The sequence below is a fragment of the Pezoporus occidentalis genome, unplaced genomic scaffold, assembly GCF_034315485.1.
Source record: "Pezoporus occidentalis ecotype Australia unplaced genomic scaffold, CSIRO_AGI_Poc_V1 ctg299, whole genome shotgun sequence".
NCBI classification, from domain to species: Eukaryota; Metazoa; Chordata; class Aves; order Psittaciformes; family Psittacidae; genus Pezoporus; species Pezoporus occidentalis.
Genome location: NW_026914929.1, coordinates 236,496 through 260,491, shown reverse-complemented (window position 1 = coordinate 260,491; position 23,996 = coordinate 236,496). Strand labels below are relative to the sequence as shown.

Below are 23,996 nucleotides of genomic sequence, written 5' to 3'. Positions count from 1 at the left end.
GGCAGGGGTTGAGAGCCGGCAGGTGCAGGGGGAGCAGCACCAACGCGTGTTCACGGTGAGGGCGAGTCCAAGTGTTCCTGCCGCCGTGGGGAACGTCGCGTTCGGTTCTCTGCGAGAAGCCGTGGTGCAGCCACACACCCGAGGGCAAAGCCCGAGAGCTCAACTGCACCGGTGAGACCGAGCGAGCGCTCTTCTCCACTTCACTCCCCAGCCCCCCCCCCCCCCCCCCGCCCCGGGCACCTCCGGGTCTCTTCATCAGCTCTTCCTGTGTGCTCTGCCCCGGAGGAGCGGGGCCCCTTCACTGGAGGACCTCGGGAGGTGAGGACAGGGCACAGACCCCCCGCGAGGCTTTCATGTAGCTGGATCGAGGAGCCCCAGGCAGCCTCCCCCCAGCCAAACACGGGTGGAGCTCGAAACCTTTGAAGACCCACCACGACCTTTGCAATCTGCTGGCTGGTAGGGCTCCAGGAGGCTTGACTTCCAACCTCAGCACCTTTCTTTTCCCACCTCAAGAAACCTCCAACAAAGAACCAATCACCCTTGTATGGTTTTGTATTTTATATGGTCAACATTTCTACAGAGAATCTCACATTAGAAAACATCTGCTCAGGTACAGCAGGAGCAGTGCAGGAGGAAGGTTCAGCGCCAAAGCAGGACTGGTAACACCACAGCCAGAAATAGGGGCATACATGCCTTTAGCTGAGCTTTCAGAGCCTCTATGGATGTTTCAGCCCCTTTTCTGCCCCCAAGCCTGCAGCAGAAGTAGGCTCTTCACTACTGTTTCAACACTCCTGGATTCAGGGAAGTGCTGCCCCACTAAGAGGGAGCCAAAGCCCAGGTTCCCCAGCACTGTTTTGAAACCAGTGCCCCCCCCCAGTGTGCTCATCTCACTGACAGAAACCACAGACTTTCCTTCAGGTTGCCAATAGTACCTTCACAAAGTAGGTTGCTTTGGGCCACACTATCCAAAATCCTTTGCTTTCATTTGAAATGTTATGTTGGCTGAAAAACCCAAACCAAAGCAGCAATGCAATATGGTCAGCAATAAAATAATAGTACAACAGTAACAGGACAGAACACATTCACAAATGATGGCAGTCCTCCTCATTCATGTCGTTATCCCAGATCAAGCTGCCAGCCTCAACCGGCAGAGAGCAGAGGAAAAACCAGCACCGGCTACCACAGTACACACCAAACTCCTATTGGTCAAGAGCTGTTTTTGCTCTCTCTGTACAGATCAGAGCATGTGGGAATGGCCCTGTTCTGGCCACAAAGAACATAGATAAGGGGAAGCAGGTCATCTTCAGGCATGAGGTGATTCAGGGAATGGTTACCACACAGTTGCTTTGCAGCCTGTGAATGCGTGAAGCCATTTCAGCTGTAGCTCCCCATAAAAAGATCACTGCAGCCTCACAAGCCAGGCATTTGCTTCAGATATTCCAGTTGTGTAACTGCAAATTAATCCATGCCATTTTGTTCCCCCCCCCATAGGCTTCATGTACCTAGATGTCTTGACGCATCTCTCCTCAGCAGAGCAAGGATTCACTGAGCCAGGCCTCCCTTCTGACCGGTCCACAACTCACGGAGCTCCACTTTGCAGCCCAGATCCCTTAGTGCTGCTTTGGCCACATCATCGCAGTCCCTGTGTGTTGCACGAGCTTCTGTTATGAGGTTCTCAGCTCCCATCTCTAAGATGGGCTGAGAAAAGTCCCGGCTCCGGGAGACCAGGTTGCGGATCAGCATGCAAGCCTGTTTCTGAAGAGAGGGAGAACACTGATATCAGCAACAGTTTTTGTAAGGAAATACCATCCTTCCCTTTTGTAAGGAAATATATATATACCTGGGTGTAGGCACACATAAAGACAGAGTCTAACTTCATAGAATAGAATCATGGAATGCTTTGGGTTGGAAAAGACCTTAAAACTCATGCAGTTCCAACCCCCTGCCACAGGCAGGGACACCTTCCATTAGGCCAGGTTGCTCAAAGCTCTGTCCAAACTGGCCTTTAAAGAACCTATCCTCATCCTCCTCCTTTCAGGAAGAAAAGTGATGCTTGCAAGAGAAGGGTGGCATTCCACAGTTGCTTGAACCTGAATTCAGGTGGATTTGAAACCCAAACTCCATTTTGCCCTGATTACATCAGAGTAAATGTGGGGAGCCCAACATTTAGATGCTGCTTCTCGTCACGCTCAGAATCTTTTGGTATTTGTTGAGTAAAGCACAAAACCCCAAGGAAGCTGCGAACAGAGCCAACACCAATCCTGAACCAATACCCAAGTGCTCTGAGGCACATACCTGTACAGCCACCTCTCGGGGGTGTGCTTTCATGGCCTGAAGGGCCGCCAGCGCCCCGCCACCTTCCATGATGATGGAACAGTTCTCAGGCTTGCGCAGAGCCAACATGCACAAAGCTGCACAACCCTGCTCACAGATCTGCAACACAGAGGAAAGAGACACTGCCTGGAAATGGTGCTTTAAGGAAAAGAAAGCATTTGGAGCTTGTTTCCTTGTCTGGCAATTCTTTTAAAATGTCTTTTTCCACTGAAACATGCTGCTCCTCTGGCACATAAACCAAGTTTGACATTTGGTATAAAACACTGTATCCAGTACCCATCTGATTCAAGAGCAAGGAAAAAACCCTCATGTAGTGAAGTGGACATACCTTGTCATTTACCCAAATACCTACCAAAGCATGCCCTTACCCACTCAACAACAACTGGATGTTAAAGTTTTCACACATTGCTTAGTTACAGTCATTTAACAACTGCACATAGAAAGCGGGTGCCCTCAGTACAAGCTGTTTCTCACAAGTCAGAGCAACGCTGTGGCTTGCTCCCTTCCACAGGACAAGTTACCCTCTTCCATTACACAGCCCAAACTCCACCTCCATTCCCAACCCTGGTGGGACTTCATCAACCACATCCCTGTGTACCTGAGGGTTGGTGAGGTGATGGCTTATGGCGAGGACAATGAGGTCTGTCGCCCCAGCGCTCACGATGGCATCTTTCACATCGTCGTTCCCTGCAACTGCTCGGATGGCGCTGAGCACCTGCTTCACCACGTCCTGTTTCCAGCCACACAAACGGGTTAGAAAGCTGCAGAGAGAGTTCTGGAGCCTTCTGACAGCCAACCAGAGCATCCCCAGCAACTGGATTCACAGAGTTGTAATTCTCAGCTACAAAGAGCAACGCTACTCTCAGTCACACTTTCTTGCTAGTCAGAGTAATAATAGAACTGGATGATCTTTAAAGTCCCTTCCAACCCAAACCATTCCACGACCCTGTAAGGCTGTAGATTGGGATCAATGGCTGGGTTTCAACCCTAACCACACCTAAATAATGCATAGTCTAGCCAGGACTCTAAACTGAAAAGCATGCCCTGCTGCATTACCTCCATTCCCAAGTACACTTTATATCACTCACTGGATGGTCGATGCAGTCAGCCAGGAGGGACACCATAAAATTTAAGCCTCCAAGATCTACAATTTCTTGACAGAATTCATTCCTGACAGAGAGGCGAGAGAGGGTGGCACACAGCTCACTGAGAACACTGGAGTTATCTGTGAAGGCTGTAGGGAAGACACCATGAACGGAGGAACTGTGAGTGAGAAGGGGTGCTGCAGGATCAAGGTGTTTCACTTTGCTTATTACAGTTAAAAAAGAAGCACGAAAAAGTGTATTTCACCTTCTATATTGAACCAGCACAGATGACATCCTGATCACTCTGCATCTAGACTATGAGAGTGTCTTTCCTTGGCCAGAATGCAGCACCTTAGCAGGGATAATGTACCTGTAAACCCACACTGGGCTGTAAAAAACCTCGTAGATAGACTGACAAATAGCACCATTAACTGCCACCTTAGTGCCTCTGGAACACTCATTTTTCTCTCTCAGGGCACATTTCATCAAAAGAATGAAATGTCATTCAAGTGGCAAATATCTGAATCATCTCTTGGGAGCTCCAAGTTATGCCAAAGCACTGCTCTGAGAGAAGAAAATCCAGATGATTCAAAATGAGGATCAACATGGAGTGAATTTTACCTTTTGCAGCTTCAATGAGGACTCTTAACCCATCGTTTTCCAACACTATCATTTTAGCATGATCATGAGCATGGCCAAAGGGCACACGGATGTCATCATCAAACGTCATGATCCTGAGGGCCGAGGCAGCCGTGCGGACAACATCAGCGCTGTGTCTGTGCTGGACTATGGCTCCGGTCAGGAGAGGCAGAATCCCACCTTTCACAAAGTCCTGTCGGTTCTGCTCGTGCTTCAGACAGGCGTGGCGAACGCATCGGATCCCAGCCAGCGCCACGTCCGCATCTTCCCTGTATTCCTGCAGAGTCTGGAGCAGCAGATCCTGGCCAGCAGTGTCAAGCAGGTCTGGCTGCCCATCCAAGAGGGCAGACAAAGTATAAAAGGCTTTCAGCATTAGATTTCTGTCTCCCGAAGCCACCTGGCAGGCAGAGAACACCACAGGATAGGCACCATTCTGCCCAGCCAGGCAGCGGAACGCCAGCTGCTCTTTGCACTGAGCAGTGAAGACCACGAGCTGCTCGGCCACCTCAGCAAGGTCAGAGTCAGCAACAGCTTTCCCGAGGGCATCTAAAGTCTAAAGAAGAGAACAGGAGTTAATTTTGGACCTGGAATGGGAAGGAATGAGAGCAGTTCTTTAGAGTCAGTCACATTGGTTCATTTATAATCATTGTCTACCTTTAGACTTAAAATTACTTTGACATGTTTAAGAAATGGCTGTCTGAAAGAGCAGCATGTTGTCCTCACGCAGAGAGCCCTTGGAGGAACAGCAGCATCTCTGTACTTCTGCCATCACAGTGGACAGTCTGACCAGTGAACTATCAATGGTGCACCACTGTTTTTATATTCTTGCTGGTAAGGGTCCCTTCCAACCCAAACCATTCCATGATTCTATGAACTTTTGTATTAATCGTAGCCTGCACAACAGATGGGATGAACTGCTTATTGAAGAGCTCACAGAGAAGTAAGACAGAGGCAGAAGCACTAGGTAAGTCTCACTATTCTTAGTCTATTACTTAAACTCATATAACCCCGATCCTTAGAACCAACATGAATATGGGTTCTTACCAGCAAAATCTCATGCTTTTGTTTCTGCCCGTTTTCAGAGGCCGGTGGCCGCACAGCTTTCACAATATTGCTTAGGTCAACACCTGAAAGGAAAAACAACACCCAGATTCATCTTAGTGACAGCAGCTTGGGTAAAATTTGTCAAGGCAGCCACAGTGAACACGGATGAACTGATTGTAAAGTGTGGATCAATGTATGGAGATGCTGCAATGATGCCAAAGTTCTGTCTAACTATAATGGTCAAATAACATCCTGGCGCAAAGCATCACTCTAATGGCTAAATGTTAACTGGGAAAGAAAAAAACCAACCATCAACCAAACCACAGTTTCACTCAGAGCAGTTTTTCAGTCACAGCTGACTCCATGAAACTAGGTTAGTATTAACTGCACCAGTGTTCCACTTCACAAAGCCTCTTTTCAATCCAGGAGGACAGATCAATGGATCTTTGCATGTAGGTTCTCTTAAAGTTTAAGATATGGAAAACCTCGGTCTGTAATAATCCAAACTGCAAAAGCAGATGAATTTACAATACCTTGGGACTCAAACTGCTGCACAGCTTCTCTCACAGCCTCTTCTGGGTCCATCTCAAACTCTGCGATGTTTTCTTGCACTGCATCATCAAACGTTTCCTGTGTGATCTGTTTTGACCCCATTTTACTCGAACAGGATGAACCACCTCCTTGTCCTGTCAGTGAGATCGCCCACAACTAGTTTTGGTACAAAACCTTCTAATGTTAATCAGAAACAAAAGAAGTGACTTGCTCTTTTTCAAGACAAAAGCACAGAACTCAAATCCAAAAATCTATGGGCAAAGGGATGGCTGTTTTTCTTTTTAATGGGCAGAAACATACAGCAAAGAGACAAGGAGGAATTTCAGAGGCCCTGGATTTGGATGGGGAAGCTGCCGCTGCCCTACTGCGGGTGGGAGTTACCGTGACACGGCTCCCTGCACCCCTCCTGCTGCAAGGCACGCACAGCCCCGAGACATTTCACCCTCTAGGGCTCCCACAGCCCGGAGCCCCTCGGCCCTTCTCTCCCCGCTCCCACAGCAGGGCCCGGTTCATCCCCATCCCCTCCGAAGGCCCGGCCGGGCCGGGTGGATCCCGTCCCTGTGTTTCAGCGAGGCCTGCCCTGGAGCAGGCACAAGAAGAGGGCGCAGGTACCGGAGAAGCGCCAAAGGCCTCGGTTCTCCTCACGACCCACCTCGGTTCCCCGCCGCCCGCAGCCGCCGCTCCCTCACGGGCTCCTCCCGCCGCGCTGACAGGACCAGCCCCACCCGGCCACCGTAGGCAGGCGGCAGCCGACCGCAACGCGCATGCGCCAGTACCGCCACTGGCTGGGCAGCGCGGCCCTGCCAGAGCAGCGGGAGGCTGCGGGCTCTCCCCGCCCGCTCCTCCCGGCCCGCGCCGCGCCCTCACCGTTAGTACCGAGCCGCCCTGAAGCAGCGCTGCCGCGGAACCGCCCGTCTTGACGGGATGAGGCGGCCGCCAACAGCGCAGGCGCGGCGGAGGGAAGGGGCGGGCTGGGGGGGGGGGGGGTCCGCGGGGGCTGCTGGGAGATTCCCGTGAGGCGGCGGCGGGCCCGGCCGCCTCGGTGAGGGCAGGGGCGGCTCCCGGAGGGGCGGGACGCGGGGCGGGGCAGGACGGAGCGGGGCGGGGCGGGACGGGACGGTGCCCCTGGTCCTGCCGGTGCCCCTTCTCCTGCCCGTGTCCCCGCCTGTGGCAGCGTGGGGTGGGTGTGCAGGAGGCTGCTAGGGTCGCCCTGTGAGGGGCGGGAAGGCGCCAAACACAGCGGCTCCTCCTCACGCTGCGGTTTACCTCAGGCTGCACCGCCCCGACCGGGGACCGGGAGGTGCCTGCCCCCTCCGCAGCGCTGACGGGAATCCACCAGGGTTGAGCCCAGTGAGGGGGGGGGGGGGTCCGGGGTAACGGGGAGGCAGAGGCAGGACCTTCCCCATCGGCCGTGCCCCGGCCAGGGGCGGCATTGTGCTGTTTTGCTACAGGATAAAAATGGCCTCTCGGCGGATCACACGGGAGACGTTTGATGCTGTAGTGCAGGACAAAGTTAAAAGGTATCGCATGGACCGGGGTGATGCCGTAGAAGATACAATCCATCGTTTTAAAGGTAATGAAACGCGGGTGTGACGGGCCCTGGATCACACTGGGTTACATTTCTTGCCTTCCATTTATGTGTATTTGCCTAAAATGTGGACTTGTGCTGGTGGTTTTCCACATCCATTTTCATTTAAGAGGCTAATAGCTTGCTGTGACTGACACTATTTCGATGTGGAATGCAAATTCCAGGCAGTAAAACCGAATTTCAAACAAAGGAATTCTGTTCAGGCTCTGTCAGAGAGTCGGTCCAATTTCAGGAGGTCTCCAGAGACATCTGCAGGGTGGAATTCTGTTGATGTCTGACAAGTTAAATAAATGTAGGAGTGCATTGGAAGCCTTTGGATCATTTATTTAATGTTAGTTTTGGAGCAGAAGCTAAAAGCAGGACATTAATCTCCTGAACACGCACAAAACATCATCTGCAGATTCTTTCATTTTCTAAACTGGAAACCTAAAATGTCTAAAAAAAATTAACCTTTTACAATTATAGGAAATTAAGAGTTTTGATCTCTTAAAGTTGTATAAGCTCCAAAGCAATAATTTATTTTAAATATTTTGTCCAGGTATGATTTCTGAATTTAACTTCTGGGAATAGGGAAGCTTGGATACTTTACAGGAAATCCTGATATATCTGACTTTAATGGTGTGTTGGATAAGTGTCTATGGATCTGTAGTAGATCTGATCTGGAGAAGGTCCAGAATTGAGTGTGGAAACAGAAAGTACAAGCTTTGATAGTCTTACATCTGTAAAATCAGAGTGGAAGCCTTTTGAGCACAACATGAGCATCTTCCAAGTCTGAGGAAGTTATAAGTGGAAAATGGGGTATAAACCATGTAACTAAACCACATAACCAAACTGTAACACAGAGCTGGTGTTTGAGTGGACATAGAAGTTTTAATAACTGTTTTGACTGTGTGTTTAGGTTTTGTTTAATTTGTGGCTTTTTGCTTATTTCAGTTATTCCATGTACATAAAGAAGCAAATGGGAATATCCTGGTGTTAGATATATTACTGTTCTTCAGGAGCTTTGATCCGTTGACTCTTCTAAGTGTCTAAATGTGTTTATCAGGGTTTTTCTGGCACTACCTGCAAGGCATTGGTGTCTCTGTGCTTTTGTTGTTACAGCTCGTTCAAGGCCAGTCCCAAGACCAAGGTATGACAACAGCTTTCATGATGATGGAAGATATGCTCACGATAACGCTCAGCACCATCCACATGATGATTGGAGTGAAGACCCCAGGGATGACTACCCAGGACCTTCCTATAGGACTGCCAATCCTCTTGTAAGGAAAGACAACTACTACCATGAACAGTTTGGCCGCCCAGCATGCCGTGACCGGGAATTTGGCCACCCGGTATCCCGTGACCGGGAATTTGGCCACCCAGCTTCGCACAGTCGGGAATACCGGCGTCCAGCTGCACGCAAACGGGAGTTTGGGCACCAAGCATCTCATGACCAGGAGTACAGGCGCCCGGCTTCCCATGACCAGGAATATGGGCACCCAGCTTCCCATGACCGGGAGTATGTGGGCCTGGCTTCTCATGACCAGGACTACTGCCCTCCTGACTCTTGGGAATCCACTGGACCACATGAAACTGATTTTAGTTCTTCGGATATTTTAGGTGATTTTAGATCACCAGGACTCATGGAAGATGAATATGGCAGTATGGAAAATCAGGACTATGATGTAGACTTTGGAATTCAATCTGACGGCGAGTTCCGACCCCCGATTCGCAGGGGCAACAGTGGCAGGGGAAGAGGTCTGCGAGGAAAGCGTATTGCAAGGGGTGCTGTTAAAACTAAAGTATTCAAAGGAGAGATCAAAGCTCCCCACAAGAAGTGGAACACTAAAAAGCTGCAGCCAGGCCTCGACCAGACACTAGCTGAGCAGCCTGAGCCAGAAGATGCTGAGCGACCCAGCCAGAGGCTAGTGCCCATCCAGCATCCCAGTCAAAAGTTGCTTCCACAACCTATAACAACCCAGAGACCTATTCTCAGGCTCCCAAAGCCTGCACACGTTTTCAGAAATCTCAATTTTGACCTTGTGGACAAATCAGACATTTTTTCAACATTTGGAATAGAAATTATCAAGTGGGCTGGGTTTCATGCGATAAAAACTGATGCAGAGTTTTCCCGGCTCTTCGGAGCTCTCTTTGAGCTGGAGACAGAAACCTGTGCAAAAATGCTTGCCTCCTTTAAGTGCTCCTTGAAGCCAGAACACAGAGATTATTGTTTCTTTACTATCAAGAGTTTACAACATGCTGCTCTCAAAACTCCCAAAGTGGACAATGAGTTTTTAAACATGCTGTTGGACAAAGGTGCTGTGAAAACAAAGAATTGCTTCTTTGAGATAATCAAGCCTTTTGATAAATACATAATGAGGCTCCAGGACCGCCTCCTGAAAGGTGTCACTCCGCTGCTGATGGCCTGTAATGCCTATGAGCTGAGCATCAAGACGAGTGGGTTTGGGAATCCCAGAGAAATGGCAAGTGCTTTTGAGACCACTGTTTCTCTCTGTCGTAAGTCTTTAGCACTTCTGGGGCAGACCTTCGCCTTAGCATCTGTTTTCAGGCAAGAGAAAATACTTGAGGCTGTAGGGCTCCAGGAAATGGCTCCAGCACCAACTTTGTTCCCAAACTTTGATGATTCAACATTGTTTGGAAGGGAGTACATTGAAAACTTGAAGGCTTGGTTGGAAAAGAGTGGATATCCCATTCAGATGAAAAAAACTGAGCAGGAGTCCACAGAACCGCTTATAAACCCCTCTCCTGATCCAAAAGGTAATGCGGTAAACTGTTGTAAGATACTTGGAAGGATATAATGTCTTTATTTGTCACTAGCATTTTATTGTCATTTTAATGATTTCATTAGGTCAGGATTTCCCAGTTCTGGGAATTCCATGTGAGTCTTTGGCACGTGCTTATATTGAAATGTAGGATTTCCACCTCGTGCCCTGGACCTCTTCCATTGCCCCCCAGTGCCAGCCCTGGAGGGAGGCCATGCCTGCAGCTGCAACTGCCTGCATTAGAGGGAGTATTTGCACCTAAGCAAAGCTGCAGGTGTTACCATCAGTGCTTTTGGCAGATGCAGATGTCTTGGAAGTTGTTTTTATACTACCATCTATAGGAATAGATCTCCTCTACTCTATTAGACCAATTAGTTCATCTTCTAAAGCATTCTTACTCACTACTACACTCATCTGTTTTTTCCTAATTGAACGTCATCTGCTTTCTCAGGGAGATCTTGCAGCACTGACAGTGAATGATTTGGAGCTCCTCCCTTCCCAATTGTGTTCACATATACTTATTTTGCACAAATTCCCTTTGGTACAATCGGTAATTGCCTTTCAAAAGATGGCTTCACTTGCCCAGGATGGCCAAGGGGTGAGTTTCTTAAACCACAGCCACTGCTCAGAATAAACTGTTCTAGAGTCTGAGTTGAGAAAAGAGAAAGTTTGAGGTTTCCTTCACTTATATTAAGTGCAGCCTTTCTATTTATTAATGTTGAAAAATTGCAAATGTCAGTGTATCAAAGAATAAAAAAGATGCCACATTGATGCTCTGTGGATGAGCAGAATAAAGTGACTACTTTTCCCTTTCCCCACAGTCCCACAGCGAGCCGATCGGAAGGTTGTACAGACAATTGAAGAGCTGGTGACCAGCATCGTGTCAGGAACCTTGTCTGCCAAAGAGAGGACTGCTCAGAAGAGCTGCCCTGAGTATTGGTAGGTGTGTTTGAACAGTGTGTTGTAATGCTGCTTGCTGGCAAAGATCTATGGAATAGATTTAATTAAATCTAATATTCATTGGATGGGTGTAAGATCAAAGCCTATTGTATATTTAATCAGACTCTCTGAGCCCATTGCATCTCCTGATACCCCTGGAAAATGTCCTGTTACTTCTGTTTTGTCTTGTAGCTCATGACGCTTTTGATCTGTCAGTAATGGCTGCACCTCAATCCAAATGCAGGGCGTTAGAAGCAATTTGCATGCACAAAATGAGAATAGGAAGCAAATGTAGCTGGTATAAACACACAGTGAGGTGACAGACTTACTGATCTTATGTTCTAAATAATACTGGAAAAGGAAAGCTGAGACACTTCCAAGTGTGATGATCTTTTAATCTGACAGTATCTCTTAATGTGTGAATTACAGCATAGCTGCTTAATTACTAGCCAAATGATTTATGTCAAACCTCTCCATCATTTACTTCCTTGGCATGCTTTACTCACTGCTATACAAGTGGAGTTGGGTGTTATTCTGAGGCTAATGTTAGTCTAGCAGCTTGTGTACACCCCTGGAAAAAAGGGTCAGTTGCTGCAGACGTTTTGCTCTGAGAATCTGAGCTCAGTTGTGCTTTCAGCTCAGGCTTTCATTTTGTTGATGTGATGTTATTTAGGTTCTTGTCTGATGAAGATAGTCTGGAATACAAGTATTACAGACTCAAGTTAGCAGAGATGCAAAGGCGGATGTCACCTGGCATGGAAGCGGGTGTGGAGGGCAGAACACTGGAAGGCTCTTCAGCAGAAGCCGTGCGGGCCATGCTCTATGCCAGGAAGGTGGCCAGTATTAAGAGAAGGCTGTTTAAAAGGAAAAGGCTTGGGATCAGCACACAGCGTGTGGCTCGAGGAAGGAGGGGGAAGAGAGCATCCACAGGGACGCAGACTGTGCTTTCAGCTGGGACGGTGCTGAAGCACCAGGACAAGCATCTTCAAGGTTCAGTCCAGACAAAGCCTTCTGCCTCAGAGCCCAGCCTGGGTGAGAAGAGCTCTTCCCTGGATGCCACCTCACCCTCACAGTGTGCCGCTGGTTCGGAGGTGTCTCTGCCAGAAGAAGAAAGGGCAGATTCTGAGGGTTTCTCAGCACCACCTGACCTCCTCCCACCATTGCCCTCTCAGTTTCCTGATGGTATGTGAAGCTGCAAGATTAGATTTTCAACTGTAAGTTATATGAGAAAAAAATTTGCATTGAATGTCACAGAAATACCAAAATCACTTATTTTGCTAAAGTAGTTCTCAACTGTACTGAGCTTCCAGTAGTGCAGGTTTTGGATGAAACTGTACATAATCAGCTTTCTGTTTCTTGCAGTGGATGCTAAAACAATGGAAACTGCTGAGAAACTTGCCAAGTTTGTTGCTCAGGTAGGACCAGAGATTGAGCAGTTCAGCATCGACAACAGCATGGACAACCCAGACCTTTGGTGAGTGAGGCACACGTTCAGCTGTAGGAATGGACTCCTAAGGAAAAGCAGAATGCATTGAGGCAGTTACTAAGGAGATATTTCCTTTTCTGGTGTGCTGAATGTATGCTTTTATTCAATATGTTTGGGAACAGGGAAATTCTGAGCAGTACTCCCTGTTGTTCTGCTCAGCACCTCCAGTAATGGTAAATACCTGAAACCTTGCTCCTCCCAAATGTGTACATGCACTGATAGATGTATTTTATTTTTGATATCCTAAGTAATCAGCTTGCATCTTGAAACAGTTTCTGCCAAAGTAGTTTCAGTCTTGTTCATTTCTGAAGCAAGGCTCTGATGACAGTAGCCCAAGTGCTCTGCTGTAAATCAGCATAGGTTTTCTCTTGTAGTCATACTGTACTAGTAAAAAGGAAGCCCTGTTGTCTCTTCTGTCTCTCAGAATCAGTACCCCTATTGCCACATAGGCCACATGACTGACATTCAGAAGACCCAAATTCTCTTGTGGGGTCTGCTGTTCGCCTTCTCGGTCATCCCAAGCTGGCATCTTGTCATAGTGTCTCCAACTATATAATGCAACTAATTGTACTGAATTCTTTACAGCACAGGTTGAGATGTGCTGCTGCAAACTCAGTCTGTGAGAACTGAGGAGAACCATTGCTGTTGTTGGGGAATCCTACAGTTCTACAAAATATGACTAGGAGCTTTATTTCTGTTGTCTCACTTCATGGTAGGTAAAGACAATTGCTTTCTGATATTATTTCACTTTAATTTTTGCTCAGGTTTCTACAGGATCGAAACAGTTCTGCCTTCAAATTTTACCGAATGAAAGTCTATGAGTTGTGCCCATCCATTAACTTCAGTGCTGTGTCAGAAGCAGCTGATGGTGGGGAGAGTGCTAAACCTGAAGAGGCAAATCTGGATATTTTGGAAGAGGAAGAGGATGAAGAAGAAGAGGAGGAAGAAGATAACGAGGAGGAAGCTGAGTTTGAGGATGATATCTCCCAGTCTTTGGAAGGAATGGATATGGAGCAAGCAGAGGAGGGAGAAGAGGATGACGTGTCAGCAGGTAGAAGTGTGGAAAACCTAGCTGAAGAGATGATTTCCAAGCCAGGAGAGGAAATGTCCACAGGTGAAGTGCAGCTAGCCACATCATCTGATGGTGCTGTACCCAATCTGTCGACACAGGCGTCCACTCCTGCTCCTGGAACCCCATTTCCTCGCAAACGAATCAGCAGCAAGTCTCTGAAAGTGGGTATGATTCCGGCATCCAAAAGGATTTGCCTCATAGAAGAACCAAAAGGTGGGTGTTACTTAAAGGATATTTTGTAGGTATCAGTAAAGAATTCCTAGTTTTTATGTACTTTGTTGCTGGCTGCTGCTGGCTAAAAGAATTAATGCAGCTGACAAAGGAGAATGTAAATAAACTGTGTAAGTTTTTGTATTGTAGTGCAATAGCGAAGTTCACATCATCATTCCTCAAATATTCCCTAAGTAGATGTGAATGTTATCCACTCTGCTGCTTAAAAACCTCCCAGTAGTAGTTTTATGGGGTTTGTTTGGTCAGTGTACATAAGGTTTAACAGACTTAAGGAGAGTACTGAACAGACTTTGAGTGTTTGACTAAACGTGTTCCAACTGTGGATTGGCCTGTCAAATGATGTCCATATGGCCACAGCAAGGGTGGGTCCTGATAGTCCAAGACTTGAAAGATAAGTAGCTTAAAACTGATTCTATGTACTCTGCAGCTGCTTTAACAAATGGCTTTTCTTTGCATAATGGTTTTTATTGGTGAAGGTTATCATTTGTGAGATGAAAATTGTATACAATGACCTCATTTAAGTCCAGGCTGAATTTTCTATGAGTATTACAGAAGCTGAGGGAAATGAAAGATCTAAAGTCCTTTATAGTGTATCATCCATCAGTGTATTGCTGGCAGAATATGTCCAAAACTAAATACATGCGTGTACTAATTACTTTGTTTGCGGTGGAGGTGGCGGAAAAAGTTCTTACCATTTCTATTTGTCTCGGTTTTATTCTGGTCTTTCTTGTTGGTTCTGATTTTAGGCCAAGGCACTGAGTTGAGTCCTGCTTGAGATGTACTTGGGGAGTTCTGCATGAAAGTAGTTTTTCTTTGCAGCTGAATTTTGTCTTTGATTTGACTTGCAGTGCACGAACCTGTCAGAATTGCTTATGATAGGCCCCGTGGTTGCCCAGTTACAAAGAAGAAGAAGGTAAAGAACTCTTCTCATTTGTTATTGCACTCTGAGAGCCCACTGGCTTTACAAGAGACCCCCCCTGAAAATGTGTCATTGCCATAAAATCAACTTAAAACCTGAAGAGCCTGACCCTGGAAGCCAGGACTAAACCTCAGGGCAGCCATGGCTCCTGTTGTCTTGTAACTACCTGTGTCAAAAGGCAACATTTAATGATTACAGCACTGTTGAAAAGATGTGTATTATCCTTGTCTTCTATTAAAATACAAAAGCTGAAAAGGAAGAAAGGAATCAGTGCATTGCTGTCTGGAAAACAGGCTGTAACTTCCCACAGCTGGGGAGATGTTCTGTATTTGTAATGGAGGTTCAATCATTAGATCATTCAATAGTTGATATTAAATAACAGAACTACCTTTCAAAACACGATTCTTTGCTATTTTAATAATGTAATTAAACAGTTTGAGAACCTGAAAAATACATATATATATATATTTAACTGGCAAGTCAGGTGTCTTCTCTTTGATAGACTTCCTCAGTGTGGCCAGTGAAGTGCTGTTTAGAAGATATTCCTGTATATCCAGAAATTCGGACACACTTAGTTTGGGGAGCAGGTGGGGATTTGAGGGATTTTTAATCCATGGTCTCCCTGTATAACAAAAAAAACCTACCCTTTGTTTTTTCTGGGGTTATTCTTCTCTCCACAGAAACCAAAAGATTTGGAATTTTCACACAAGAAGCTAACAAACAGGAATGTGGGTTTCCAGATGCTTCAGAAGATGGGCTGGCAGGAAGGACATGGCCTTGGTTCACGAGGAAAAGGAATCAGAGAGCCTGTAAAAGTGTATGTAATGGGGACACAGTGCAGAGATCTGCCACCTCTGGAAAAGGCTGGGATTCTCCTGGTCACCAGGTCTCTCTAAGCACCTAGGTGGGCCAGTTCAGTGGTGTGTTTCCTTCCTCATGTTGGCCTCTGGCCTCAGCAGAGCTGAACGTGGAGACTTCACGTGTCTCTGGCCAGGGAGGCAAAGCCTGGTCTGAATGGAGGGTGGCTGTTTCATGCCATCCGATTTGACATCCCTGAAGGCTGCAGCATGAATGCTGCAGTGTGTGGACACTCCCTAAAGATACAGAGGTGCCCTGTTCTTCAGGAGGTGGGTTTTGTTGTTTGCTGGATTTAGGGTTGGGGTTTTTAATACATAGTATTATCCTAGGGATCTCCTTGCTGCCACACCAGCTACGAAACATATAAATAGGCTTTAGGAATGTCATACACTGTACTCCTAGGTGTAGGCAACACGTTTATTTTCACTCTAATTACGTGATTCATTCCAGTGCACACTGAGAGAGGTAAGTGCATCTGCCAGAAGGTAAGTGTGCTCTTTCCTTTAAAACATTCTTTTGGTTTTGAATCTTCATTTTGTCTTTTAAAGTTGCTGTATCCAGTGTCCACTGCTGCCAGCATGGGGAACGAGTAATACCTTCTTCAGCTCCCTGACTGAATAAGGAGATGGAAACTATTTGTTTCTCTCTGAACCCATACAACAAGCTTTCTTATCCACACATGCAGTCTGTGGTTTAACAGTTTTCCTTCTCCAGGGATTTCTGTGTTCTCTTTGTGCCTTGGACCCTCCTGGTCATTTTAGCTGGTGGGATACTTCTGGTGGTTTCTTTCTTTTTTCCTTAGAGCTCCCTGTGGTCCAGTGGCCATCACTAGATTTGCTGTATTTCCTTTTCCAGCAGCAGATGGACAATGTGACAGTACTTGACTTCCCCTGCAGCTCTCACGGTCACCACTTTGGCTCTTAACCTCAAAACTCCTTGGGACCAAATCTGAGTAACTTTTGTTTCTGTAGCTCCCGCACAAGTTTGGCTGCACAGTTAGTCATGAGTGATTCAGATGTGTCTGGTCTCCCAGCTCCCCACATTCTCAATGTTTCTACCCATCTTTAACTGCAGTTTTAATACATGAAAATACTGTTTTTCCAGCTTGAGTCCATGGCTGTGTCACTCTTGTAAAGCCACCTGCAAAGAGCAGTGCAGAACTGCTTCCTGGACCTCTAATAAGAATGTGTTGACTTTTTCTGTAACATAGCGAGAACTCCATGGTTTTGATTATCTCCCTGGTGTGCACCTCTCTCTACTGTCCCATCCAGTTTGTCTTTGGACAATACACTGAGACGATCTTGGTGAGGATGAGACCAGTGCAGTTTAAATCTTTGCTTTCTCCTGTTAGTTGCTTTGATACAGTGCAGTTGGTTAGTTTGTCTTTTATTTAGTTAACCTGCAGCCTCTCTCCTCCTCTTTGAAAATCACCAGCTCTTCTACTGATGAATTGTTTGAAACTGCACATGCTGCCTGATCTCATTCTCTAAGCAGGAGGGGATGGATTAATAATTGGAGAGACTCCAGTTGCAGTATAGATCATGCCCTGATCACTGTATAACACTGGTATCTAAACCCAATGTATTCAGGCACATTATTTGTTACACAAAGAAACTTGAGGCCCTGTTTTGTTAGGAAAGCTTAAAGCTTGTCTTTGGCTGTGGCAGCAAGTTGTATTTGCAGGTTTGAGAAGATTTTGGTGTATGTTACTGTAGGAGATCCATGAAATGTATGGTGACTCCTCATGGAAATGATACCTCTAGAGATTTTAAATGGAATTTCAGGTTAGTCTTGAGAGCTCTTCCCTGTCTTGAGCTGTGGGTCTGACCAGGTGTAAGAGATGTTTAAAAAACCCCAAACAACCAGCCCCCACTCAAAGGGAGAGCATTGCTATGGGACAGATCCTGCTCTGAGTGATTATCTCATGTCTTTAATGAGGTCTTTTTATTCTGGAAGTAATCTAAAAGGGAGCTGTGGTGTAAATAAAAACCAAGCCAACCAAAATTGTCTGTTCTTTCTGGTTAGAAGCATGAAGCAGCCATTGTGTAATAGGAGAGTCTGCTTCAAACAGGTTGTAGTGCAAAAGAGCAAAAATAGCCATGTTTTGGGAGGTCTTTTAGGTGATTTCACTTTTAACCACAATAGAAAACATAACTGAACTTGATGATATAGCTGCCAAGTCACACTGTCCCATTTGGGACAAGAAAAACAGCACCCAGCTTTCTGCTGTGGGCTGTAAAGTTGAATTTGCTTTTTAGAATCCAAATATTCTCTCAGAATTGCACAATCTACTTGGCTGACGTGGATCCATTATGACAGAAATTGGATAAGAATAAGTTTTCTTTACTTCTAGTCCTCAGATTTTACCCTGAGAGCACAGCAAACCTGATTTGAGCACATGGGGCAATCTAAAGAGGTTTTTGTACTTTAATATTATCTAAAGATTTTGCTACACTAGCACAGAGGATCATTCCTGTGGCAGAGGTTTCATTCGTCTTGGCTTTGTAATGTCTCTGTTCTATGCACACAGCCTGGAGAAGGAGATGGGGTTTCATTATTTGTACCTCTGTATTCTTGTGGGTCGCCTACTTCAGGGTAGAAAGTAGGTTTGATGCTGCTGAGGCCTGTCTGCTCCTGTTGGCATGTTTGGGTGAAGAGAGGAGTTAATGACTCATTTCCTTTGTGGAAGGACAGGGCTTGTCTGTGGTTCGTGTCTTGCTTTGGGGGCTACACATTTTAAGCAGCATTATGATCCTTTGGTAAAATTGTCATCTTTTATGCAGTTACGTGGTGTTTCCTCCAAGTCTCTGACTTCTGTCATTTTTGAAATGTAAGAAACAAGGCCGTTTTTGACATCTTCTCAACAGAGGATCTTGTATACCATGAATAAAGTGGTTAAAGTTCATGCAAGAATTTGATCTGTTGGATGACTATATCTTCACTGCTCCCTTAATAGCCTAGGAGCATTTTCTTCTGGTGGGTATTTGCATGTGCAGTGGGAGGTGGGATTGTTTTATGGTTGATCTCGTGTGCCAGGTACGAAGCCTCCACTCCCCCTCTCCCCCCAGTGAAGCAGAATTGCTTTCCACTTGAATTGTGTCTGTGTTGGAAGCTGTTGTTTAGATCTCTTCTGCACATTGTCAAATGTAACAGAAACAGAGTGTTCTAACTATTCATTTTACTCCCTAGGGGTGCTACCTCTGCAGGGGAGGGCTTGGGTGTTGCAGGGGAAGAAAATAAAGAAGATGCATTTGATGTTTTCCGTCAAAGAATGATACAAATGTACAGGCAGAAAAGAGCCAGTAAATAGGTATGTGCAATGGACACGTCTGCTTTCTGAATTCCTGCAAACATTAACGTACCAGGGCTTTTTAAGTCTTCTTTTACCAAGAAAATATTACTATTTCCATGAGTATATCTGGCTTCTTACCATTTCATGAGAATCCAGAGCCACGTTGAACTGCTTTGAACTGCTGAATTACCCCCAATCTTACTTTCTAGGTTTGACATAAAGACTCGCTCGCTAGAAAGTGCACGGATATGCAAAGGCTGCTTGTGAAAGCTCCTCGGCAGAGCATGCCAGTATGAAGAACACTTTGTTCTATAGTAGTGGACTTGAATACTAATGTATTAAAACATTTTCCAAGATTCAAGTTAGTCTTGTGTTTAACTGTGCAAGCTAACAACTTGGATGTCATCTTCTGAGGAAGAAACAACTGATTTTGTTCTCGGAAGTGCCTGCTCACCTCTTTCTTTGGCCAAGTATTCCTGTTTTGTGATGAGATGGCTTACCAAAAAAACCCAGAATAAGCAGCATGAAAAATATGACTTAGCCTGCTTTGGCTCTGATCCTTTCTGAAACCAAGAGTCTTCTCAAGTTCAAATCTTTCAAGGCAGGTCAGATTTTATTACACTACATTTTGTTGATGGTCTGATCTTCTCTTCTACTTCTGGAGTCTGCATAAGGCAGTTCCCTTTCCTCCACATGCCATTTTTAAGAAGAGTCTCTAACTGTGTGCTTATTTCACATAGGAATCTAGACTTTAAAAGTAGGATGAATAACAGAGTTCATCTGAGTCTGAGAACACTAAACTGTTCCTTGAAAGCCTCTGCTGCTGAGGTCTCTCACTGTAAGCAACAAGTAATATATATTTGAAGTGTATTTTTTGGGTTTACACGAATTTGCAGCTCTTCTCCAGCAAATTCTTGACTAAATTCTTTCCTTCTCAGAGCATTTTAAGCCATGAGCAGGTGCAGTTCATGTGGCTGCAGAAGGTCATGTGGCTGCAGAAGGTCCTGAAGAAAACCCTTGGAAGTCAGCTATTCAGAAGTCATCTGGAAGTGGATGATCAGTTTTATAAGACCATCAATTTAGAGAGCCATTTTTTTCTTTTAAACATTTGTTCTGCAGAAGTTCTGTTATTGAAAAATCCCATGACATAAGACAAAAAAAGCTTGTACTTTTAAGGGACTATTCCACAACTTCCTGAAAGTGAAGACTGGATTAACCTACTGTGCTTCAGCAGAAAACATTACCTGACTGCTTGGTGAAGCAGCTCTGAAGATGAGAAAGATTTCACAGTGTTACCACAAAAAAAGATTCGAGGTCTGATCATTCATCTTTATCTGACTTGCACATTAATAAGGGATCTGTGACTGGACTACTGAGAGAATTTAATAGTGCACTTGTAGTGTATTCATTCCCCATCATTAGGCAAAACTCTTCACTTGAATGTTATAGTACCAAAACCTACTTTGCTGAAGTTTTCTTGAAGAGAGTTGATCTTGAGCTGATGCATGTCTTGCTTACTAGCAGTGGGTGTTTGTCTTGCTGATGTTCCCATCCCACACCATGCTTCTTGCAGAGCACAGAGCTTGTGGTCCACCACTAATAGCACCCCCTGGTCCCGTGGCAGCACCTCGCATTCCTCACTGACATATATGCAAGAAACTGTGTTCTTCAGTTACCAGCTTGCCTGTGCCTGCTGTTTAAGGAACAAAATCATACTCTTTCCCCATTAAAACCCCTGTTGGTTGAAAGGGAATGTCTTCATTTTCATTCAATAGCAACAAGCTTTTCCTTATAACAACCAGTTTTAGTTTATGAATGCAAGTTTGGGTTTTTTTTTCTTTGTGGGTCTTTGAAACCATAAGAAACAATTGTGTTGCAGTGTAATTTTCTGGTTTTGTTGCCTTGAAGCACATCCTCACTGAATAAAACCACACTGGCTGATACAGAACAATACATTGGTGGTTCTGTTTTTCCACGAATATCACACGTGTCTTCACCCTTTATATTACAAGAAGTTGAAGCATGAAGGACATAAGAAATGAGTTTATCTAATTGTCAGACTTGGTTAAGGACTTTTGATAGCCCACCCATTTCTCATAGGCTTTACTTGGAGATGTTTAAAATCCTCAATCATTTTGGAGCACAGGCTACTAAAAGGTCTCAGTTACAGTCCTTGGCAATGTATGCTTACCTGTTGAGTTCCTATTTGGGTGTTCTTTGCTGCCCCTCTTTCTTTCCTGTGCCTAATACATGGTAAAACTTGAGCCTTTCAAAAAGGGAGATCTGTCAGTCGCAGTCTGGTTTAGAATGGCACTTGAACCAGTGGCGTTGGCCTGTGATTTATTTCTCAGACCCACTCAAAAGGCTTCAGCTTTTCTTTCTGTGCCAGTGATGAGGCTGCCAGTGTTGCCATTCCCAATTTTATTTCCCTGCCAACTTCCAGTTCAGCTCTTCTCTCACATTTCCATTTTGGAAGGATTCTTGGTGCTCGTTCTGCTGTTTGCAGCAAGGCGCGAGGTGGAGGTTCGCAGCAGGTTTCAACCTCTTGGGGCCAGGTCAGCATTCTGCACTGCTCTGGTGTTAACCCACGTTTGGTGGGCAGAGGTTGGGGTGCGTTTGTGAAACACCTCACCCAAGCTGGGAAATGGTACTGTCCTTTCTGAGGGCAGTTCAGTTTACTATAATGCTGTCTTGAGAATGAACGTGAACACTGGGAAAATCTGAATCTGCTGCCCTGGATGACTGTTGTATGGGCTGTCTTTCTTGTGCCAAACTTGAATTTTGGACAAGATACCAGCAGAGAGTACTGGTGCTGAGATTCCAGTGTTGCTCTCAAGTGGGTTACCCTTTGCCACTTTTATCTTGTTTTCCCAAGACCTTACGCTCCTTTTGCCAAAGGAATTCCCTTTTATTTTGACCTGCTTTTGCAGGCTGATTAGCAAATTTGAAATACTTGTACATGTGAAACATTTGTTATGCAGATGCATTGCCTTGTTTCAAGTTTACTAGCTTCTTTTCTGTTATTTTAGTTCCAGGCTCTCTTCCATGAAGACTGCAAGCTTCAGTGAACATTTTAACTAACTTCAGTGGTGTGTCTACTGTCTTTTGGTTGTTTTTTTTGCCATTAATCTTGTAGAGCAATTTGCTAGTTTCTGTTCCGTGCAAGTTGGCAGTAGTGCTAAGCTAGTAGCAATGAGATATTTATGTTACTGGATAACTGACATTTCTTCCTAGTGTAAGTAAACATGTTAGCATTGTTAATCTTTTAATATCTGCAATAAATGTAGAACTAAACGATTTCTGGTTTAAATGTTTTGCTTGTGAATTTGGCCATTTGTAAGAGATATGCATCACTTTGGCACTAACAAGTGGAATTGAGATTATGCAGTGTTATGTTAGTGTAAAGCAGGATTTTATAGTGCATGAGGGAAGGAAAGTCCCTCTGTTTCTGTGCTGCTAAATGTCTCTGTGGAGAATACCTACTAAATCATTTCTCAGTTGGTTTTTCATGTGGCTTCTAGGGCATTAAATCTATCCTTGACAGTGTTACTCCCCACATGAGCACCCAAATGGTCATGCCCCAGTCAGAATGTGAGAGTTTTACCCTTTATTCCCATGTCCCAGGAAGCAGTTGTCTCTGGTTTTCTTGGTGGACTGACTTTCAAAGAGCAGAGCTTTGTCTTTACATATGTGTGGTTTACTGTTGCCTTTAAATTCAAATTCCTTTTTTAGACAGGATATGAGGGGGAGAATTGCACCGAGCTGAAACTTAACACTTGTGCAGCCAGCTGCCTTCTGTCCAGAGGTAAAGCGAGAGTGGGCGCTTGGGAAAGACACCAGCCAGGTCTCCCGTCCCTTGCTTTTATACTGACAGCTAGGAAAGGCTTTACAGAGACAAGTTCCACCCCTGGCTACTCCTTTTCCCTCTTTTTCCTTCAAAAAGTGGTTATACGTGAGGACCTGGTTCTAGAGGAAAGGACGTTTGCTCTCGCTGGAGAGAAATGAGATCCCCATTCTGGGGAGGTGCCCTAACAGTAGAACTACAGTCAGTAATATGCTGTTTGGAGTAATTGTGTTGGATTAATTGAGATGTTTTCTCTTTTTTTTTTCTTTTTTTTGCCTTCTAAGCTTTTTTTTTTTGCTGTAATACCAGGGACATTTTCCTATTTATTTTGGGGATTATTTTGAAGAAGACAACTCCAGCATCCTTAGTGTGAACACTTAATCTGTGCTGAGATGACTGTTCTCTAATCAATGTACAGTATATTTTCTATTGATATCCCATTCTGCTTTAAAGTTAATCCTGATGTATCGTGCCCAAAGCGAGTCTGGACTTAAAAATTCAAATGTTATTTGAGATGGTTTCTATCCTACAAGCAGGTATATTTTCTAATTAAAAGGGAAGCCCTGAAAGTCCTGTATCATCTTTAATCCTGCATATCTCATGACTGAGTGGCCAATCACAACCAGACTGTAGATTTGAGCAATAATAAACACCTTAAATGAGAATATGCTCAAAGAACAAGAGGGTACTTCTAAAAAGAAACAGTTTTCTGTGAACCTTGTCAAGTAGGAAACTTGCTGAATTGCAGCAAGGCTGGAATCTGTTTGCATTATCTGTGGGCAATAAAGTTACTGCTGTTTAAGAACGTGCTGGCATGCCGTGTGTTCTCTTCAGCTCTTCTGTGCCGGATTGCCGGTGGTCGAAGGTTGTGCTCATTTCCATGACAATTCTTTCCTAGCCAAGACTTTGAAGGGGGAGGTTGTGTTTTGTTATCCCACCACGAGGTAATAAAGCAACAGAAAGCAACAAAGCCAGATGTGAGTTCTAAAACAGCTGCCTCTTTGGCAGAGGTTCATTAGGGACTCCTTGGTTTACGGATAACATGGATAACAAAAGCTTTATCTTGGAACAGTTGACAAGCCCTATTTTCAGAAACCGGAACTATTGTTGGATGGGAAATGGCAATTTAGAGAAACCGTCTAAAAGGAGAGCTCATGAGGAGGTCACCACACAAAAATGAAGAGAGAATCTCTAAGTTCTGGCTTTATTTGATGCCGTAGCCATTCCTGCGGGTCATTTACCAGGGCCAGAGGGAGTTGTGGTTGCACATGCTGAGCACAGGACCACCCACACTGTTCTACTGTGTCATCCTGGTCGTTAAACACCAGTCTTTAAGAGGCTGTAGATCAGT

The 23,996-nt window shown here is 45.3% G+C and overlaps 2 protein-coding genes across 5 annotated transcripts; one reads left to right on the top strand and one right to left on the bottom strand.

Moving 5' to 3' along the window:
* Positions 1-1,481: 1,481 nt before the first annotated feature.
* Positions 1,482-6,618, bottom strand: ARMC6 (armadillo repeat containing 6). Its single transcript, XM_062626856.1, has 8 exons — positions 6,522-6,618; positions 5,636-5,788; positions 5,103-5,185; positions 4,041-4,611; positions 3,423-3,568; positions 2,933-3,064; positions 2,296-2,433; positions 1,482-1,755 (listed from the first exon to the last, which is right to left on the bottom strand). Exons 2-8 carry the CDS (start codon positions 5,754-5,756, stop codon positions 1,543-1,545), a joined length of 1,404 nt encoding a protein of 467 aa, XP_062482840.1. The 5' UTR covers positions 5,757-5,788; positions 6,522-6,618; the 3' UTR covers positions 1,482-1,542.
* Positions 6,619-6,995: 377 nt separating this feature from the next.
* Positions 6,996-23,450, top strand: SUGP2 (SURP and G-patch domain containing 2). Of its 4 annotated transcripts, none has more exons than XM_062626853.1 (10): positions 6,996-7,227; positions 8,344-9,999; positions 10,826-10,943; positions 11,617-12,125; positions 12,306-12,417; positions 13,194-13,714; positions 14,581-14,645; positions 15,332-15,468; positions 18,699-18,819; positions 19,011-23,450. In XM_062626853.1, the coding sequence occupies exons 1-9, from the start codon at positions 7,113-7,115 to the stop codon at positions 18,817-18,819; spliced, it is 3,354 nt and encodes a 1,117-aa protein (XP_062482837.1). In that variant the 5' UTR covers positions 6,996-7,112; the 3' UTR covers positions 19,011-23,450. The 4 variants fall into 4 exon arrangements, with proteins under 4 accessions (XP_062482837.1, XP_062482838.1, XP_062482839.1 ...); XM_062626852.1 differs by having other exon boundaries at positions 6,997-7,227; positions 21,831-23,450; XM_062626854.1 differs by lacking the exon at positions 18,699-18,819 and having other exon boundaries at positions 21,831-23,450.
* The last annotated feature ends 546 nt before the right edge of the window (positions 23,451-23,996 follow it).

Bases quoted from the DNA above. Each gene is read 5' to 3' on its own strand.
- ARMC6 (XM_062626856.1), bottom strand. From the start codon at position 5,756: ATGGGGTCAAAACAGATCACACAGGAAACGTTTGATGATGCAGTGCAA. The intron at 3,065-3,422 runs GTGAGTGATATA...GGCTGGAAACAG, and splicing joins CTGACTGCATCGACCATCCA to GACGTGGTGAAGCAGGTGCT. The intron at 2,434-2,932 runs GTACACAGGGAT...TCTGTGTTGCAG, and splicing joins ATCACCTCACCAACCCTCAG to ATCTGTGAGCAGGGTTGTGC.
- SUGP2 (XM_062626853.1), top strand. From the start codon at position 7,113: ATGGCCTCTCGGCGGATCACACGGGAGACGTTTGATGCTGTAGTGCAG. The intron at 10,000-10,825 runs GTAATGCGGTAA...CTTTCCCCACAG, and splicing joins CCCCTCTCCTGATCCAAAAG to TCCCACAGCGAGCCGATCGG. The intron at 12,418-13,193 runs GTGAGTGAGGCA...ATTTTTGCTCAG, and splicing joins ATGGACAACCCAGACCTTTG to GTTTCTACAGGATCGAAACA.